Genomic DNA, 22,281 nt, shown 5'->3' on the forward strand with positions numbered 1-22,281 from the left:
ATTTGTGTATCTTAGCTCCTTTGCATTCSTTAAGTGAACTTAATAAATTGGCTAAGAACGTGCGTATTTCATATCTGCTATCTATATCATGCTGATTTGTWAGCAGAGAATCTTTTGAACTGCATATTAACTTGTTGACCTAGAAAAGGGAAATAGGAGATGTTTAATGAGTTTAATGGCTTGTAGTGAAAACTGCAGTAATTGAAGGATAATGAAAGTGTCTCACTTTCAAAAACTACTGATGTGGTAAGTTCTGTTGTACAGATCTGTAATAAATCTGTGTCATGCAGGTAGGCATTAGAAGCTGAAAGTGCCAACTACATTTAGTTTCTGCATGTAGTTCAACACTCTGATAGTGGTGTGTTGTGCAAGTGTTAGCATGAAGCTTACAAGGAAAACCATGGTAAAATAAACGTACTGATTTTTATAGTGCTTCCTCTTATTTGCTCTAAAACACTGCTGTCTATGCTTCCCAGCTTTGTTTATTCTGGCAGTTTTGAAGGCATGAATGGAGACTCTTAAGTGCTTTTGGACTTTTTTTTTTTTCTTTTTTCCTAACTTTGTTCCCTATCTTCATTATTGAAAACTTCATTGCGGGGTTTTTTTGTGTGTATATGGGATGTTTAATATTCTAATCAGTTCAAGAATATTTTAAGTTCTAGTTATTCTTCCCCCTCTAATAGTTGTTTTGGAAAAGGAAAATACAGCTAATTTCAAAAGATATTTCAATGTTAAAACATATAAAACTATCGAGCTCAACTTATTTGAGTAGCATAAGATATAAAACATATATTTGTTTATTTACATTATACCTATAATATACATAGATATATCTTCAGATAATAGCTAGTATCTGAAATTGCATTTTAAATATAATTGTGCACCTGTGTGAACAAGACAGGAAATTCTGTATGTTTTCATGATTGGTTAGGATCTTGTTTTATTTTTCTCCTTCTTTGCAATTTGAAGTATAGTGCTTTCAGGCGAGCTCTGCTCACTTGAGAGTGGTGACTGGATTTACACCAGCATGAAAAAAAAKACTTGGCTCAGCAAGCTAAAAGTTTATTGACTCAAATGGCTAAAAGTAATAGGGTGGCAGCAACTTATTCTACAGATAAGAAACTGGACATTTTGTCCAGTGACCCTGTGAATCTTATTATGGCATGACTCAATACTCTTCCTTTCACAATATAATGTGGTTTTTTTTAGCTCCCTCAATTTGATCAGAGAGTTTATACTCTAAGCTAACTGCAGTTGAAAGTAAACATTTTAAGATCATTTCTGAGTTAAAGGACTTCATTTTTATTTTCTGAGTTAAAGGACTTCATTTTTATTTTCAGAAAACATTAGTCCAGAAGAAGAATATAAAATTGCTTGCCTTCTCATGGTCTTTGTAGCAGTCTCCTTGCCAACTTTGGCCAGTAATGTGATGTCTCAATACAGCCCTGCCATAGAAGGTAATGTTAAATATTTGCTGTGAATGTTTCCTTTGTAATACTCCTGGTTATTTCTTGAATATTTTTTCTTTAAATATTTACTTATATTTTGTAGTGAACAAATTTAAAAATTGGTTAGCCTGAAGCTAGAAAAATTCTTTTGAAAGCTACTTTGAAAAGTATTTAAGTCTTGTTTTCAGCTCGCTTTTTATGAAAAGCGGGAGATTTTAAGAACAGAAACAGTTCAAATACTGCGAGGGGCAATTTTGGACTTAATGTTTGGAATAGGTAGAGAATACTCTACATTGAGTGTCACAAATCAAATGTAACCGTTACTAAAACAACTGTACTAATTATACAAAAGTCTTGCACTAATTAAAGTAAGTTTTCTATATGAATGTGCAGTTCATGTTACTGAGAAGAACATTTTGCAAACAGCATCTGGAAGGTATGAGCTGTGAACAGAATTATATCCTAAGAAATAGTTCAACTTCCTTGTACTGAAAAAATAAAAATAGATCTTTGCCTCAAGGAAATTCTTTTCATGTAATCCATAAAATACTGAGTTCTCTCAGACAAAATTAAATTGAATAAGAATGACAGAACTGATCCAACACATACAAAAGTGGCCTTTCAGCTGTTCAATCTATTTCCTTTGTGATGTGTACCATGGCTTAGATAAAAAAAAAATTGTATTCTGCATCCATTTATTTGATACAGTGTATTTTTATGTTTTTGAAGTTGTATTATTTTTAATCAGGACAAAATGAAATTACATAGAATGTCTAAATTGACTTCTGAAAATTAGAAGTAATGGGAAGACACCAAAACACTTAAAAGCCTTCAGTATCACTTAGTACAGTATGCAAATCAGAATTTCTTCAGAGACCAAAGATTGTGGTTTGAAGTGTGGATATTTATTTTGTAATTATACGTGCAAATCAGCCTTCTTGAAGGGGAAATGGTTTCTTCAATTTTGAGAGATTAGAGATTTGTTAACTCTCAAGTTTAATCTCAAACAGTAAGTATAGCCTTTTTGCCCATTGTGGAAAAGCTGGGTATCTTGTATAATGAACAGAACTTGAATATTGATTTGAAAGTCTAAGGAAGTTAAAGTCAACATCTTGTTTTTGATGGATAGGGACAACAGCTTTTAACCAACAAAGTTGTTCTGTGTTGTTTGCAGTCTCATTGTGTTTCTATCAGATTTTGCATGGTTTATTGAAGTCCTGATGGCTGACTGAAACTCTTGATATCGACAAGAGTAGGGAATACCAAACGATTTCTGGGCAAAAAGGGAGAGAATCTTGCTTGTTATAGGACAGGCAGGTTGGTTGTCTTAACTGGGTCCAAATGAACTTGTTTATGTATAGTTAAGACTACATTGATTAAATATTACTAATAATGCTGTAAGTAATACTATTAGTAATGCAAGTAATACTGTAAGTATTACTTAGAGTTCTGTAAAAGAAATCATCTAGAAATATTTTCTGTTACTGATTTCTGCTTCAAGTCTTGGTGATACACACTCATCCCTGCACAAATTATTTCTAGGAACCTGAATTAGGCTAGCTAGACGTTATTGCCCACATTCTCTTTCTCCAAATTATAGCTTGTGCATGCTTGCTTTCCTCAAACTCTCCTCTCTTCTAAGGACCCTCTTAGTCTGCAGAATATGGAATGTGTTCACTCCATAAAAATAACTAAGGAAGAAGAACAGACCTTGTCAGTCCTGCCTTACTTCCGTAGTACTTCCCCCAACCCCATTTTCTGCCCCTTATTGTAGACCATCTGGCTTCAGAAACTAAATAGTTACTGTTTCCAGAATGAGAATGTAGTATGTGCTACTTTTTGTGAAGTAAACTCCCTGGCCAAATCCTGAATATAACCATCAACAAGTCACACTTTTAAAGAAGGATCAACTTTCTTACCTGGCAAAAGATGTACCTCCCAAATGCAGATAGTTCTTGGACAGCTTTAGTAATGTCTACATGCTTCTTTCACTAGCTGCAGCTAAAGACTCAGGTTCTAACAGAGCTTTCTTTTTGTTCTGACTGAAAATGATTGAAATCTGAACTATTAGTCAAATATTAGACTAGCGTGCTAGTTTCTCATCTAGAGACTTAGACTAAAATATTAGTCTACTAGAGGGATAGCCTTTTCTAAAATCTTGAAACCTGACACAAATTAGAAGACAGCAGTATCTGAATTGAATTTTCCTTGCTGATGCTTTTTCTACAATCTCTTAGACCTAAAAATCAATTCCATTCCGTTCAAAAAAAAAAAAAGTCTAAATTGACTTTTGAAAATTAGAAGTATTGGGAAGACACCAAAAYACTCAAAAGCCTTCAGTATCACTTAATACAGTATGCAACTCAGAATTTCTTTTAGGCAGAGCAGATGCCTACTGTGACACTGAATAAATTGAGCAATAAAGTGACAGATGAAATTCATTTTTAAATAGTTTTGCACATGGAGAAGATCTGATCTTTCTCATATGAAATGATGAGGTYTCAGCTGACCTCACTATTCAAGCATGATTTTGACATTATGATAAATGACTAAATCAGCAAGTCAACCCCTTCCATCCCTACCAAACTGCTTAGTAAGAATAACATACCAGAAATGTTCATTTTTTGCATGCATGTTAACTCTTTCAAGACCTCTTCACTGAATGTGTTGGCACATTCTCATAATGTCATATTTGTACAGATGTCCATTAATTTTGTTTTAAAGCAGGAGACTCAACTAATTTATGTAAAAGATAACAGGCTTCCTGATGTGCAATTCTTCTTAGTTTTCAACCATCACTCTCTTTGAGAACATGCATCATTTAATCACCTTACAGTCCTCTGGAGCCTAGGTGATTTTTAAGTTTTGTACTGTAATTAGCAATTCACTAGTTTTGGTTTTGAGTTCCTGTAGATCTCTTGGGTGAATATCATCCCATCTGGTCCTGATGACTTATTCATTTACAGAGGAGGGGAGAAAAACAGCTAATTAGCTTAAGAAAATCCTGTTTGCAGAASTCCATTTAGCCTAGTCAAGTGGCAATACTCTCAGGCTCTACAGAAATTAGATAAACATACAGTATATGCTTTTGCTTATCTAAAAGCCACAAGGGTCTTTGCCAGGCTATTATGACCATTATAGCTTTCCTCTGTACTTCTGATTACATTCATGATAGGAAGTGCAGTCTGTAAGAGTAGTTTTCTGCTGTTGTGTAAAACATTACATGTTGATCTTTCTTTCATTGTGACAAATCTGTTTGTTTTGTAGTAATATTTTTTTAAAGACCACTTTCACTTCCAAACATGATGCTGAGGTAATTTTTGTATGATTTTGTTCAGGACATTGCAACAACATACACTGCTTGGCAAAAGCTATCAACCAGATTGCTGCAGCTTTATTTACCATCCACAAGGGAAGCATTGAAGACCGTCTTAAAGAATTTTTGGCTGTATGTATAACTTAATTTCTACAGCTAGTTTCTCTAAAAGGAGGGGAACTCACATGCCCTAATGCCCCTTAATCCATCTGATGCATAGTGCTAGGTTATACCATTAACATGTCAGTATGTTTCTGAYTTCAAGTGTCATTTTTACTGCAGCAGTCAGCTATGATAGTATGTCACAAGGTCATACTGTAAGGACTTAGATTTGCATGGATGAATATTGATTAATACCAGTTTATACCACTTGTAATATTGCTTCATGGTCTCATGTTACTTATTCTCCTGTAGTTACAGATTGCAGCACAATTAATATGATTATAATACGGAGTTGGTTTTGATTAGGAGAAAATCAGATAGAGCTGATTTACTTTTGAAGGCTAACGATAGATCAAAATTTGTGTCTTAACAAGAAAAGTATTGACTCATGTATAATTCTGGAAGCAAAACTAAGCTGTTTTCCTTCTATTGGAAAAATATATATAATTTCAAGCAACAACAACTTCATTTTTTAATCTTACCAAAATGCAATACTTTTGTGCTTTTGGGAAAGACAAAGTGAGGTCTTGATCTCGTGGGAGTTCTGTCATTAACTTTGGTAGAAGTTCTATGAGATAAATGAATGGCTTTTTGTAATAAAACACAATGCGTTGCKTATTAAACACAACTTCAAATACACAGAAATGACTTGCTGAGCATAAAACTCAGTGATGGTCACTGTGCTCAGGATTAATTACTTTTCATTGTCATTATTGGTATAAAGAAGTCTCTTGGTTAGGCTATAGATGTCGTCTTCAGAACAGTAAAACACTTGCACRTGCACGCGCAGAAGCTGATCAATGTATTGTTTTATTTATTGCTTTGAAATATTCATTTTATATAGCTTGCATCGTCTAGTCTGCTGAAGATTGGCCAGGAGACTGACAAAACTACTACAAGGAACAGAGAATCTGTTTACTTACTACTAGAYATGGTAAGCTTTTGTCTGTTTTATTTGTATTAGTAGCCTCAGGGATAGGTTTCACATCACATTGTTCAACAAAGATTTCTTCGGAGTCATCTCTGGTGTAACTCATCAAACACGGGAAATTGTTCTTGATGTCGTTCTTACTGATATTTGAATGTCAGGGATTACATTTTAGCACCCCTCCCCTCCCCCAATACATGCCGAAACACCCATTTTTACCATTGTAAAATGGTAAATGTACCATCGTGTTTCTTTGTCTAGAACATGATATCACAATGTCAGATCACTTTCATTGCTGATTTAGTTACATACATTATTAAAATAAAACTTCATATTAAAGAAGTGCTGTTCAGAGTGTGGAGGAGGGGTAAGCTTCTTTGCTCAGAGGTTTTCCATTGCATTTTATGCATCTCTTGAAAATACATTGCTTCTCACCACTAGTCATATATTTATAGTAACATGTTTCTTCCCAACATTTAAMCTTTGTATTACTTCTTTTTGCTATAAAAAACATCAGTGCTCTTGTGGTGGTGAACAGAAGTATCTACATGAAATAGATTATTAGTAGCAACCAGAAGAAGGTGTTTTGCAAAACTTTGTTTCTGGTATTTTTCAGATTGTGCAGGAGTCTCCATTCCTGACAATGGATCTCTTGGAGTCTTGTTTTCCTTATGTCTTGCTGAGAAACGCATACCATGCTGTCTACAAACAAAGCGTCACATCCTCTGCCTAAGTATCTACTTACTGGAGATAAGACATAGCACGCATCTGTGTGGCCTCAGTTTTATCTGTAAACTGTGGAGCTATTTTACTTTATGGCCTGATGAACAGTTGTGGATTATAAACTTTTTCCATAAAGTTGTATTTCTGATCAGTGGTTTCTTAATATGCTTGTACTACAATATAAGCTTGGTTGATTTTTAGGTTGCACATTCATGGAGATTTTTTTTTCCTTTTCTTTGGCATCAGTTATGTTTAAAAAAAAATACTACTTCTGCTATATGTTTTTTGATATTGATCATGCAAAACAATTGCTTGTTTATTTCAGAGAAGAAAAATGTATTTAGTGATTATTTTAGATAGTGTAGGTTTCATCTGTGTGTAAATTATTTCATATAGGGAGAGTTATAATCTTGTACCTATTGTTCTTATTGAAAACAAATATTGGATGTGCATTTCTGTGAAGTAATTACAGCATTTCTACTTTTATTTGAAATATTCACCAAACTATATACTATGACACTATCTAACATTAAAAATGTTACAGGACTGCTTATCCCTCAGACAGCAATCCTCTCCCAGTGTTCTTAAAAAAAAAAAAAAACAGCAAGTGGTGTTGTTTGTATAAAGCATAGTGGAAATTTTTTTTTTAAACTAACTTCTGTGGTGCCCTGTTGGCATTAACACTACCATTGTACCCTGCTGTATAATAAACATTCTTACACATTTATCACATGTTGATAAAATGTTAGCCCTTAACCACTTTTTATATGTTTTAAATTTTTGAAATTCAAGTGTACCTTCCATAACATATAATAAACACTAGACTGTATTATCTGTTGGTGAATTATTTTTAATATGAATGTTATCCTGGTATTTTAAGCTTAAATTTTGTTGTAGCTTGATTTACATCTTACAGTTGATAAAAGGTCTAAGAATTGATATTTTATATGAAGACTTTTTATAATCCTTCATCTACTGGCTTCAGTGATAGTGAATCTTGTAAAAACTAAAAGGAATTAAAACCAGTGTAAAAAGTGTCAGTATAGTGCTATTATCCTTTAAATCTTAATTTTAAATAATAAAGCAAGAGAGGCATTATATAGCACATAGTGATGCCTTTTGCACCCATAAAAATAAATGTTAAAGCATGAAACTTGAAATCGTTATAAACCAAGAGAATGTTCCTAAAACCATAATATCAGACATTACTCACACACACACACACACACACATATATATATGTCTTTTTTTTTTTTTAATCAGTCATGCAAATGCAGGATAATATTGGCTTATTTAGTCTGAAAGCTGACCAGATGGTTGTGCTCTTTGATCCGTGCATATAAAGGCAATGCAATTTGTATAGAGCCTCTGTTCTTGATGCAACTTATGTGCATGCTGGTAACTTTTTCTATTATGAAAGAGCTGTTGTGTGTTCAGCTACAATAGTTTCCTCTGTCCAAAGACAAATAAGTACTGGAATAAAATTTTCCTAAGGAAGTAAAACAGTACATCTATATTTTTCCTAATTATACATTTTATGTTATAACCATGGAACTGGTTTTAAATTGATAATTTAGTACTATAACAAGTATGTTTGTTCACCAAGAAGTTAGGTTAAATGAGACACTGACAAGTTTTATTCTTTTTTGTTTATAAACTACTTTCAAATTAATCTTAATTGTAATATAGTATTTGTGGGAAAAAATAATGCCTGTTTTCAACAGAAAGTTGAATATCCGAAGTTATTTGTGGCTTAAGAAATAACCTATTTTGTGTCTTTAATTCTGTGTGGCTTTCTTGGTTTTGAGGTTTTTTGTTTTAGTTCAAACGGATTGCATTTAGTCATTTATCTCCGATCCCTGTCTAACTTTTCTCTGAGGTATTAATGATCTAAGTCTAGAAAGTAAGTAATTTCTGACAGATGATAACAGTATCTGCAAGAAGCTACTTCTGACACAGTTTTGATTCACTCATGAACCTTTTAAACTAAGTTTCTATAAGAGATGCTGTGTGGTTGTGCTATACTGTATGGTGTACACATGCTTAAGATTTCTTTTTAATTTCTAAACTTCCTGCAAAAACTCAGAGCAAGTTCAGAACTGAGCTGCAAAATGAGACAGTCTGGGAAGAATGATATGAATTAACCCACATATTGGGGGGTTCTTTTTGGGGGGGAGGGGAGGGTGAGGGCAGTTCTTGCTAAGTGACAATTATTCCTGGTTTTGTCTGAGCTACCACAAAGCTATTCAGGGCTTCAGCCTGCTTGTTGAGGCCAGAGCACATCAAATGCAGCCCTGGAGGCAACCTGTGTCCATGTACTACACAAATTTTAATAAACTGACTGAACCTAGAATTTGGGGGAGGAATGTATAGAAGGAATGCCACCTCTGGAGCCTGGAATATGTCTACAACTTAGTAAGCTCAACTGTTGATKCTGTTTATTGAGTCATCTTGGGTGCCTTGTGCATTTCTGCTTGTAATTTCTGGAACATAAAGTACAGACAACTGAGCTCGTTCCACATGGAGCCAGTTTGAATCAAACATCAAATTACTGGGGTGGGGTGGGGAGGTGCTTCATGGAAAGAGCGTATGCAAAGACTTTTATTGCTGCCCAAAAAGCTATTTTGTTTGATTTAGAGACCAAAAAAAAAAAAAGTATTCATCAGGACAAAAGACTATCAAGAATAATGGACATCTTTACCAAGAAAGTGTAAGTGAAACATCTTTCTGTGAATATGGTAGGGAAGACAAGGGAAAATAAATGCAGGATAAGCACTGATTTTTTCTGCACTACAGTGTAGTACAGTAGCCATGTACTAGTCTAACGAAAGATAGTCTACATACCAAGAAAACTCTGCCTTCTGTTTCATAGCTTTGGGATTAAAAGCAAAATGTTGCCTGAGAGGTTGTGGGCAAAATCTAATTTGCTTTAGATGGGCATGAATGTGGTTCACTGGGCAAAGCAAGGAATTTAAATGGCAGCTGTCCACAGATTTTACAGTTAGTTTACAGGGTTGTCAACTAACTTTCAAAAATACTCAGCCTTACGTCTATCTTTTTAAATATAAACTTCGAAGCATTTTTTACGATGAAGTTAAGTCTTCCTTAAAAATGACAAATGTTTTTATTCTAAGATGACTATATATGCTTTTGCTATTTGTCATGTTAGTAAGGCTGTAAATGTCTGTATGCATAAAATCAAAATGGCCTCAGTGACCTATGTCCAAAACTATATCTAATTTGCTCTTAATGAGTCATGCTGTTTCCCGTACTACAAGGTCAAAATGACCCATTCACTGGATATAGTGTCACGGTGTCTTAAACAATTCATTAATTCAAAATGCTTGTATTGAATTCTGAATCAAAAGCATATGTTGAGCTTAGTGTAAAGCAAGGGGATTTGAGTCGTTTCTTGTCTAGACTTCCAGACTATCACTTTGTTCATGATTGTAATAATACGTATTTTTTTTCAAATAAATATGATTAAACGATAAAAAAAATACATCTCTGTGATAGTACAGATGAGATCTGCAAACCTGCTACAGTTGTGTTTAAAATCCTGATATGGTAAATCCACTTCATAGTTCATTAACAATATAATTACGTATCTTTCCAGTAGACACTTCAAAGCTGTGAAGTGGAAGAAGAAGATGGAAAGGCATTATCTCAGATTATCTGCACTCTTCTGTTTCTGCCTCCCTGCTCTTCTAATGCAGTCATTGCATTTGAGTTTGGCTATTTTTGAGATAAATCCATAGGCAGCCCATACAGAGATCAGATTCATTTGAGAAGAGCAGTATTATTTTTAAATATCAATTAATTGATAATCTCTTTAAAAACAGCAACAACACCAATAGCTATAAAAGGAATGAAAGAAAAAGAAGGTAAGGGGAGTAAAYTGAAAACTGGTTACAGTGCTCAGACAAAGGCTTGTTACTCGGTGACTGAATCAGTTTTGCAGCTAGGTCTTTATTCCGGCACTTCTGATGGATCAAATTTAGATTGTAGATCACTGACTCCACAATAGCATTTAAAATCTCAACTGAGATGTCACCAGCTTTCCACTTCATAAGTGAAGTAGCAAATTTGTCCAGGCTTAGGATTATTTGTAAATTAGGAATGCTTGAAAGTACAATTTTGAGACATTTTAGCCTGAATGTGTTTGTCAAATCCAAGTCAGCAAAACTGGATTGGAATGAATCTTTCTGTTCTAGTGAAACAATATAGATGGTCTGTACTACTTGGAATTTGTGTTTTTACTATATTATAGAGTTTATTGTGTTCAGATAAACAAAGCCCTTCAAAAGGCTGAAAAGCAGCTGACGCTTACTTTAAAACTAACAGAACTGTGACTGAAAACATGACCTCTAATATAATGTTGCGTATTCAAACTGTCTGGACTTCAGGTCTTAGGTCTATGTGCTGTTAAGTGCTCAATGGTCTCAGTGTGAATGGTGGAGAAATGAAATTAAAATCAACAATAACAACCTAGGACCATTTTAAAACTACCRTGTATACTACTTGAATCAATTCAGAGGGCAATCAAGAGTACTGGTAGTTTCCAGTATTGCAGCTGTGATGCAAAGCAGACATGCATGGTTGTTGTCTCCCTAAGGAAAACTACCAATAAAAAAATCTTGTGGTATTGGAAAATACATTTTTCTGAACTTTAATGACTCTAGCATGATAACTGACAGACACGAGACTAGAGGACTGGGTTATTGTATATTTACTTAGTCTTCTGTGGGTAGATAAAATAAACAAGCATTTACTAGTCATAAAGCAAGTTTATTTCTATCCATTTATGCTGGCAAATATTTGTATGTATGCATGTAAGCTCTACTGCTAAAGTAGGAAAGGAAAAAAAAAAGATTTTTGTTTCCAATTTTAGGAAACAACCCTGTGGCTTCAAGGGGAGGAAAAAAGCAAATGCTGTATGTACAGTCTATAAATGACAAAAAAAGTAAATTTAAAAAAGCTTGTTGGGAGGTTAGTTTTATGCATCTTGTAAAAGAATTACTAGGGAAGACAGAAAACAGGTCTACCTTTAAAAGAACTAAATATTTTCTGGAAAAATGCCACAAATTATTTCCCTTGATAATATCTCAGCTAAGGAAGTTTACTTGGTGGGCAAGTAGAGCAAATTTTAAGCATTTTAGTTATCAACACTGTCATCCCATTGTTTCATGTATTTTTACATTTTAGTTCAAAAACATTCTTAACGCCATCAGGGAACTGGAAGAAGATAAACGTTTTAATAATTTCTGGGGTGTGACTTTTATTCTGCTACTGCTGAAGTGTTTGTGGGATTAAGAACCATAACTTGAAAGTAAAAAGGTTCCAAAAATATCCCCCAAATCACACCTTTATTGAAAAGCTTAGAATCACTAGTGGATTGTTTGAAGTGATTTTAAATGCTGAACATTGTGGATTGCTGCAAAGGACTGAAAGACCTGGCAAGCAAGGAAAGGGCTCTGTGGGAATAACATGATTTTTTTAAAGAGACTAGGTACCTAGTATAAGCTCTATATGACAGCTAGGTTTTGGATTATATTATTATGTAATAGCTTCATTTAAATTATATTGTGGTATTTATGTTCAGCCCTAGCCCATACACCACCAGCTGTTACTTACTTTTTAWGAATCTTTTAACATCTATTTTCTACCTTCATTCACTTTCTCAAATAGAAACAAAAATAAAGGGGAAAAAATGTGAACACTCTTGCTAAGTCTCAGAAGTGGCYGTAGGCTCACTAATTCTTTGTSWYTTTWMWSATTYWCWGWRAATSWKWAAARWSACAATGTGTTGAGTTGTGAAGCTAAAAATAAACATCAAACAGCTACTCATCTGGAAAGCGTTACCTGTATTGCATATTTATTATTACAAGGGGTCTGACAGGGAAAGAAACGTAATCAAGACTTGGTGCGTAACATACATAAGGAAACTGAAAATCTTAACTTGAAAGAGTTAAAAACTTATGTGAGTGTGGTTCACTTTTTTTTTAATATAGATATTTTTATAGGATTAGATTTCATAGTTTTCTGTTTTCTAGATCGTTTGCTGTTTTTAAAACACGTTGCAGGTGTATTAGTAAAAGCTTTAAGGAAAGGCAACATTTATTTTCCTAAACTTACTGAGGTTCCAGTACAAACCCTTTTACGATCGCAGTAGTAACTGCCAAAATTATCAATAAAGAATACATGAGTTATTTTGGCTTCTATTTATGCATAATACTTGATCCTCTGAGATGCCGAGCRCAGTCAGCTCCCACTGAAGTCAGTGGTTAAGTCTGAGTTTCAGCACCTGGCAGCATGAGGCTGTTACTGTAAAACTCAACCATTTTTGTACATCTTATTTTTAGACACGGGTGTGATTTGGTACTTAATACTGCTGTGTACTGCTAATAAATCTGTATAAGCAGAAGCAAAGGCAGACTTTGGCACTGCAACTGGAAGGCTATAAATCTTAAATAGTAAATTTATAGTTTAACAAAATTAAATTCTGAGTGGTTACAGTGCTTAAGCTTAGGAATCTGAAATTGTTTCTACAGAGGCTAGAATGGAAAGGCGGTATAATGTATATGTTATTATACAGCTTTGCAGTTTTTGCCTTAAATGYTCCATCTGGAGGTCATTATAACTCAGAGGGGGTTAAGTGGATTYTGTTGTGTCTCTAGAATGACCCACAGTAGGAGAGAAAGATGCATTTTTATRTATGTTCCAATCTTGCTATGGCAAACTCCCATGAGCCCAGGATAAATGTTCATTATCATGTTCACTGTAATAGCATATAGCAATTTGTTGCACTAGAATGATGAATAAAATGTGTATTTAAACTGAACATCTGTACATAATACTATTATGGAGGCTACCTTACATTAATAAATACTTGAACAGTAATTAAAAACAAATTTTAAAAGAAAAATATGTATAGCTGCATGTTAGAGTAAGAAACTGAGAAGAAAAAATGATTGCTGTATCGAGATCAAACCTGTCTGCTTTGAATCTACTCACTGTTATTTGTAACAGCCTCCTTGATTGTGTGTGCTAGCCAGTATATGCYGAAGATCCTCAGTTTTGCTTGCTGCATGATAAAGGGCCCTGTAAGAGAAAAAACTGTCAGAAATTTGATCAGAATAAATATGCACAAGGAAAATGAAAAGCTTAACTCTGGTACCCTCTAACCTTCAACAATCTGACTGACAAGCTGTAATTTACTTTTGTATTATGTAGTCCACATGAATCTAGCAGTTAATAGTTAATACTTACAYGGGCCAGTTGGCCACATTAGAGCTAAAGAATTTCTTATCTACTCTTGGATGTATTGCAGTAGCTATCATATTTACAATATATATTTTTCCAGTCACTGAAATGGATGATTCATACCTTTTCTAAAATTAAATGTGCATTTTTGAAGGGACAGAACAAAGGATGTAAGCTTATTAACAGCCCTTGAGGTAGGATCTGTGAGGGTAAGAAAGTCATTTCTGTGAATGCTGCTACCTTGGGGAAGCTTTTCAGAAATACTGTTGGGAAAGTTGAGTGATGAGTATAGCATTTGGGATCCCTGACAAGAAGTCTGACAAAACGCGATGTAGTGCTAAGAAAAGCAGGGACCTGAAGTCCTTTGTCACATCTAGCCACATTTAAACATGGCAAGTTGACAGGGCTGCCTTCTGAGCTGATCAGAATATCTGAAACTACAGTTTCTGGACATAATACGGTAATTTGTACTCAGCACCTTAGTCTGTAGCAGACAGGCTCTTCATTTTGCAGAGCAGATTCCTCTTAAGGTCATGTGAGAGTGCAGGTCTCTACAAGCTTTCAGCTTGAACAGAAAGAAAAGGCGATAATCATAGCTCCTGCTGTGCCATCCAGACTTTGTCTCTGATGCCTGTCGGTTTACTTGTGAACTCCCAGCCAACTAGATTTTGTCCGAGGAAGCACTTTCTCAGTGCTCATGGATAGGTCACAATAATAAACACTGAGTACTAAGCAACGGGATTATATTTCAGTTCCCTGAAGTGTTTTCTCTCTCCCATCTGACCCTTTTGAATTGCTGCAGATCTAGTAACTGGCTTCTATTCAGCCTGGACTTCTTATCATGGCATGAAAACCAATTTTTTTTGATTATTATTCTTAATTACACTGATAACACGGTTAAGAGAACTTGCTTCATACTGACTGTGGAGGTAGTATAAAGGAAGCTGAAACAGGTTCACTTGCATGAAGATTTATTAACAGAGTTCACAGCTGACGGCATGCTAATGATGATGTTAACAATGCTCTACTAATGAAAATTACTTCTGGGAGAAAATTAAAGTAGCAGGGAGAGGGAAACTGGTAAACTCTCCCCAGGAGCCAGCTGGTAGAGAAGCAGACGAGMATCCCCTCTGGGTGTCCTCTGCAGTCTGTTCCGCTACGGGTTTTCCTCAGAAGCTATATAGCTTTTGTCAAGACCTGCTCAAACTCCCTACTGTTTTTTCCGGTTGGCATCGTTGTCAGTGTTGGCACTGACAGGCGCACGCTTTGCTCAAGGGCTGGTGCTGCACGCTGGTCAGTTCCTAAGATCTGTGTGTGCACGTTACTGAGTCCCCCAACATAAGCTACCACCAGAGAATGGAAACAGAGTGAGGGAAGAATGGGCGATTCCCATGCTGACAGGAATAGCTTCCCCTGGCAAACCACCACCACAGCAAGGCCAGGCTTCACAAGAACGAGGCCATGAGAACGACAACATGGGAACAGGAGCAACAAGGGAAAAGCATTGCCCTGGCAGTGCCAGGAAAGGCTGCAGGGGTTGTGGGGCTGTGAGTGAGGGCAGGGCAGCCACAGCAGCCTCACAGTGCTCAGACGCCTCTAGCCCTGTATGGCAGCAGGCTTTCCCTTTGCACTTCCTTTCCCTGCAGAGGAAAAATCCTGAGTTTCATCTCACTGTTTTCCTCTTTCAGCAGGGAATGCAAGAGCTAGAGCATTTCAGCTGTAAATGTGAATCACGTTCCAGCAGAGCCCTCAGGCCATACGCAAGTCATTCACAGCTGTCAGAGTAAGAACCGTGTTCAGGACACTAATTACATTTTGAGAAATACAGTAAGTGACTGTGGATGATCATTCTTCATCGTTGCACTGAAGAATTGCCAAATTAACCCACGCCCGATGAGAAACAGTGGCATGAACTTAAAATTGAGATATTTCACTTTGAAATACAAGTAGTAATAAGATTATTTTATTTTTAAAGATTTGGAACCATAAAAAGCTCTCAGGTATGAATTTTGGATTCTSTGTCATAGTCACAGATCTGAGTAGTTAAAGATTATCGATGGAAAGCATTTACTGCCTTTGAATTTATGACATATTTGCCCAAGTGAGAAGATGAAAGTCCATCAATTGCTATATTCAAATGTGGGCTTACTCTGTGTTAGGCCTGGGCATGAGAAAAGTTGTGGATGTAATTACTCCAGCTAAACTATAAATCCTTTTCCACTAGGATCTATTCACTGAAAGACTATTGCATTTAAGATGAGATGGGAGGATTGTCAAAGGAGGATAACAAAGATGTTCCATGAAGTTCAGCTTTTTGTCTTCTGCTGCTAGTCTCTTCAGCATGACTGAATGACTGAATGCTTTGAAAAGCATGTACTCCTTGCAATAGATGCTGGCTGTAGATTTAAGCAGAAAAACTATTACACACCCCAAAATGCAGACGGAAATTAAGCATTCCAGGTAGAAAACCTTACCATCAGAATGCTTTAAGTCYTTATATGGCCTCGCAATCTGGGAAAGTTCCAAGCACCTAACAAATGCACGCTGCAAAATGCGACTTCTGAGGGATGTATRTATGTGTATGTCTGCAGACCAAATGCCTACAACTGGCAGTGCTGAACAGAATTGCTATTGGCATCACCATGTTGTTGAAATGTGTGTCAGTTATGGTCCTTATAAAGTGGTGCATCTTCCTACCCATACTTTACCAGTAACATAGGATGTAAAGTACTGGGAGAATAGGTTTTTTTGCTGGCATTTCAAGAAGAGAGGTAATGTGAGCAAATATCAATGCGAAAAGCTTGATCCTAAGATGCACACAGACCCTGAGGGTACAGGATAGTTAATAATGAGCTGTCTAATAAAAACAGTATGAAAAAATTACCAGTCTGAAAGAAACTGCATTAAAGGAACCTTTTCTTCTTAATCATCTATGTATAAGCTTGAAATATTATGAAAATAAGTTAACGGTCCCCTGTGTTTTGTCTACCTGAGGGAGCTGCAGTAAGCCCCCAGCTAGAACAGGAAAAGTACAATAAATCCCGTTTTTATGACTCTGTAAGTCAATGATTTTATGATTTTAGTAACAGCTATGTAAGATGCACTTTAAGTTTTTTAGGGGAGTATACATAAGTAAATTAAATCGTAAGCAATATCTATAAAAAGGCTCAGGAAAGTGAAAACCTCTTCTGAAAATGTATTTCTTTCCTCAGTTAGTTTTTCTTCTTAGGAACTGCTATGAATGTGGACATGCTTGCACTTCTTTTAGTTAGAATTGGTGGCAGTATACCAGAAAACATGTAATATGGTTTATGAGTATTAGCCCATTGCCCAAGCCCTTGTTGATCTTGTTACTGATTCAGTAGTTTACCAAGCCTATGAAAAAGTCTTGCATGTTCTCTAAACACTATCACAAATTGTTGCTTTGGAGGGTCTGTCAGAAGATGAAATCTGAWGATAAAGCATCTAGTACTTACAGCCTAATATAAGCTTTCTACATAGTAACARTGGTTTTTATAGTGTATAAACTATAAATGTACTACGCAACAAGGGCCTTTATCTTGGGTGATTATTCTACCAGAAGAAATGACACAGCTGTTCTGGATTTTTTTCTGGTCTTCTTATTTTCTTGTTCTGAATTTTACCCTCTTCCTTCTTCGTTTTTAGACTCATACTCACTTCTCAACAGACCATGACAGAGTTAACTGCATGCATACTGTCTACTTMACATCATTCCTGTTTAAAAAAACATAAGTAAAAATTCCTTGGTCTGTTGAACTCTGCCCCAAGCAATATTAGGTGCTATGTGATTTGAAGTGGGCTCCTACACTTGTAGCCTATAAACAACTCCTACCTCATAGCAGTAAGTTGCCTGGACATATATGGGGTTATTGTATAGAATGCTTTGAAATTCACTTTTAATAATGTAGTATTTCTGATATATGTTATATTCAGTAATATATTTCTTACTACTTAAACTTAAAATATATACATATGTATTTTAAACCATTAACAAGTTTTGCTAATGTATAGTTCTAACAACTCAGCTGGACACCACAGCTTCTCAAAAAGTTACCTCCCGCTTCTTAAGCCAGTTCTCTTTCTCTGACTCCTACAAGAGGAAAACAAGCAGAGGAGGAAAATATAGACATTATTAAAGGCAAAAAAAAAAAGGGGGGGAATAAATTGATTCCAGCTGTCTAGAAACAGCTCTTTGCTCAGTTTCCATTTGGGGAAGGGTACAGGAACAACAAAGACACCAACCCCTTTTCACACACTCATCAGCTCTGGGAGCACTGTTACATTTACATGCCCAAATAAAGTTACTCAGCCATCTGCACAGCTGTGTGTGTTATCAAACCACCTCCAGCTGAATTCCATCCTCGCGTCCCAGCAATTCCACTGATTTTTATGGGGTTACACAACAGCAACTGAGGGCAGTTTGCCCCACAAGATATATTTTGTACTGTTGTGGATTACAGGGATTCTAACAGGATGTAACAACAATAATAAAACTTCTCTATAACTTTCATATGAACCACTTTGAGGACAAATCCTCTTCTTCGGCCTCAGCCCCAATAAGGGCTTGTATATTCTAGCAAATTACTTCATTTGATACCATGTGCTGTATTATTATTCTTTAAATTTATAGGTAGGTATGTACCAACTCCTTAAATCCTACCACAAAACTTATATGCAGCTAGGGYTTATTACAGAATGCCAACTGAAAAATCCTTAAAAAGAAATCTGTGTTGATACAGTGCTAAATAATGTTTGTCCCTGTTAATTTGACTAATCTCTTTTTGAGATGGGTCTYAACATTACATTACATATAYGTACATATACATACATAACATTACATTATACACAACATTAGGAATCCAATTATTGTCCCTAATCATTGCCAAAGGCTTAATTGTAGAAAGAATTTTTATTCCTAAATCTTAAGAATGTTTCAGGAGGGAAGATGAAATTCCCAACAATGGTGTAATGGCATACAAAACAAAAGCTCTTTCCCTGCCTAATTTTTTTTTTTTTTGTGTGTGTACAAACTTTGGGTAAAAACATATGCTTAGAACATTTGTCATTTGGACCATTGCTGGTAGAGTATGAAATATTGTAAAACCAATGCATACGTCAAGCAAAAAAGCCAGTAAGGCTGAAGCACAAGCATCACAGGCGATGGTCAACCAAACACCTCTCTCTCTGTTCTCCCTATGCAAAATGGAAAGGAGGTTTTTGATCTCTTTTGTAGAGTATTTTGAGATCTGCTGCTGATGAGTACTAAACATAACAGCCCCAGCAGTTATTTTGCTCAGTTAACAGATAACTCTGCCTTATTCATTTTACACACATGCACATACTTTCATCTCAATTCACAGCTTCTATCTTTTGCAGCAACTGCACATGAAGGCAGAAAGTAGATTCTTTCTTTTTCCTCAAGTAATTTTTTTCCCTCCAAGTAATCTCTCCACACGCAGGACAAACCACTGCAACCATGACTTCTATAACATGAAAGCAGTCCTTCCTCTTGTCTCTCTCTCTCTCTCTCTTTTTTTTTTAAACCAGTCTCTTACTGTATCTTTATCATATGTTTTTAAAAAGCTAGCAAGGCTGAATGAAGTGCAAATGGGGCTGTTGCTTCTGTTAAAAAAAAACATAGATGCTTGGGTATAGATAATCGGTAAAAATGAGAATACGTTTCAAGTCAGTGACCAGACTCACTGACTGTTTGCCAAGTTTCAGCCTGAGGTGAATTTTTACAACCAACTATAGCCTGATTTATAATGGAAACAGTGACAGGCCATTAACGCTGACAGCCTTGTCACTCAGCAGCCTTGCTAGAGCCTGCGAGGGTCGATTGCTGCTTGGGGAAAGCTGAAGCGCCAGCACTGATGCTACGTGCGGGTGTTGTGCACCCTCAGTGCTGCTCATAGTGCAGGGCTCCCCCTGAAACAGCAATCCCCTGCAGACTAAATGAATAGCAAGCACATTCATGTAGAAGTTGCAAGATTTAAAAACACATTGCATGGGAACATATGTTACTACTTTTGAGTTTATGCAGATGTCACCATTAGCTGTACCGAGAAAGCAAGTGCAGTATTATTCATGCTTGAAAAAAAGTGCAAGTCATCTCATGTAAATCTAGACCTGCAAAAAAAAAGTCTATGTTTATTTGATAGACTTGCAGCACATATGGAACTATTCAACACAGATATGCTCTCGGTAGACCTACCTACCCACCAGAAATTATCTGCCCATAAACTGTAACTTACAAGAGCAAAACAGTCAAAATGCTGTGGGGGATGTAAGAATGAAAAAGGAAAATCTATCTGGAGCAAGAAAAAGCTAGGCCTGAGTATTCAAGAGAAGAATTTGACCCTGCAGGGTTACAAAGGGAGAGTCATTACACCCTGAAGCCARTGGAGCCTTTTCACTGAGTCTGAATGAGGCTCTAAATAATAGTGACTGCAACAGTTTGTAAGAGTTCAGCTCTGCAATATAACTAAGGAAGGAACAGGCTAATTGAGATACTGGACTATGACAAAAGGAAATTCAAGTTTGATTTCTGCCTTTGCAGTAGATTTCCTAATCCAGTTTAGATGAGCTTAGATTGAGGTCAGATRTGTTTAAAAAAAAAGAAAYGAAAGAAAAAGAAAAATCTCCACTCTCACTTGGAAAAGATCAAAGCTTGCAAAGTGCTCAACATCAGTCAGCTCTCACTGTAATTTTTTAGCCAACTTTTATAAAAGGACAATATATCAAGGAGTAAATTATCTGGAATATTGACACTCAGTTCTGGGTCCTGAGTTGCTTTGCATGCATTGGTCTCTGTAGGTATAGGTGAGGATGCTGTTATTTCCTCTGTCCCACCTTTTGTCTAGTCTAGACCTTTGCTGTCACAACTATCCCTAATGCAATGGGRAACCTATTTGCAGCTTTAAGATACTCTTTAAACACAATCAGTAGCAATAGTATTACTGAAATTTCTGTTTTGTCTTCTAAAATAAAACATTCTTATTAAAGTATGCTATTAGAATTATTCTTTGAAAAAAAGAAAGAGTACATACTTTTCTTTCAAAGGAAGCTAGGAAAGCATAGGAAACATTTTAAAGTCTTTCTATAGAACTAACCATTCTAAAATAGACTAGCAGTGACTTGAAAAACTATGCCCAGAGATGAGACAGATAATAGATAAAATACAGAGATTAGGAAATTTCATGCAGAAGGATATCAATATCATTCAGTAAACAATGGATTATAACACATTTTTAAAAGGTTCTGGTCCCTTTACATCACTCTGCTCTACTCTGCTCTTGATCTTGCTCTGCTCTAGTATCCCAGGATGTGCTACTCTCAAAACAATCATCACTACCAGTCAATGTCAACTAGCGAAAGACAGTATATTTCAGTTCTCAACCAGGCAGGTAAGTTTTTCAACTAAACTGCACACCTTTTAAAACATATTTTACATTATAAGAGGAAATTCAAGCCTCAGACTTTGCTATGACTAAATTTGAAGAGCTGAAAGGAAGAATCAAGACAGATGTTTTTAATCTGCTCTGTAAATGAACGAGCTTCATTTGCTTATCCTTCTACCTATTTTGCAAGCATTTATGCAAAGTGACACATATTTCTACAAGTTTGTGAGGTTGAAAGCTAGTTCTGGAAGTGCTGAGAATAATTCCTTCCTTCAAGTTAGCACCTGTCTGTTGAAGGGTGGAAATGAAAAGCTGAACACTTAAATAGTTCCTTCAAATTGTAATGAATTTAGTAGAACTAGATTTTTCCTCATTTTAAATTAGTAAGAGTGGTGTACTGGTGTCAGTGAAAATTGAGTTTTTGTAACTCCACTAGTTATATGTACGTAACCAAGCTAGGTAATTTCACAACTGTCACAACATCAGACTTTTTTTTTTTTTTTTGGTAAATAACTTAAGCACTTGCTGTTGCGTAATATCCATAGCACAACTTTTGTTTTTATTATTAGTATCTTCAGAAAGTCCAAGTCACAGAGGTGTTGCCAACTCACAAGCAGATAATTGCTTCCACCATCAATCCTATAAAAGTTTAGGTCCAGCTGAACCGAAAAAATCAGTCACTGTGACAATTACAAAYTACTAATAAACCTCATTGCTGTGCCTCATTGCTCTGGCATACACTGAAATGTGCCCAGTACACCTCAGCTCCTACTGAATTTATTAGCAGTCACTGTACAGTTGACGCATCTTAACTTCAGCCAATGGGATTTTTGCAACCGAGTTAAAAGGATCAAGACTTCATCTGCAGTAATCAAGTTAAAAATGTAAAAAAGTCTTYCAGGGATTAGGAGGCTGGATTTCAAAGTCTGTAAACATGCTTGCTTTCATAACCCATTCAAATTTTCGTTCCAGTTTCCAAGTACTGGCTTATGCTACATGTTTGATTTGATGGCAGAAACT

General features: G+C 35.8%; 1 protein-coding gene across 1 annotated transcript in view; it reads left to right on the forward strand.

The window, feature by feature from the left end:
- The window catches only part of NCKAP1 (NCK associated protein 1), a 73,120-nt gene extending 65,714 nt beyond the window's left edge, over positions 1-7,406 (forward strand). Inside the window, exons 28-31 of the mRNA XM_085321139.1 lie at positions 1,341-1,457; positions 4,787-4,896; positions 5,771-5,860; positions 6,471-7,406. Coding sequence (XP_085177265.1) covers positions 1,341-1,457; positions 4,787-4,896; positions 5,771-5,860; positions 6,471-6,587 — 434 coding nt within the window. The 3' untranslated portion in view covers positions 6,588-7,406. The remainder of the gene's footprint in view (positions 1-1,340; positions 1,458-4,786; positions 4,897-5,770; positions 5,861-6,470) is intronic.
- The last annotated feature ends 14,875 nt before the right edge of the window (positions 7,407-22,281 follow it).

This window comes from Rhea americana, unplaced genomic scaffold, assembly GCF_003343005.1.
Source record: "Rhea americana isolate MKP2758 unplaced genomic scaffold, rheAme1 scaffold_12, whole genome shotgun sequence".
In the NCBI taxonomy this organism is placed as follows: domain Eukaryota; kingdom Metazoa; phylum Chordata; class Aves; order Rheiformes; family Rheidae; genus Rhea; species Rhea americana.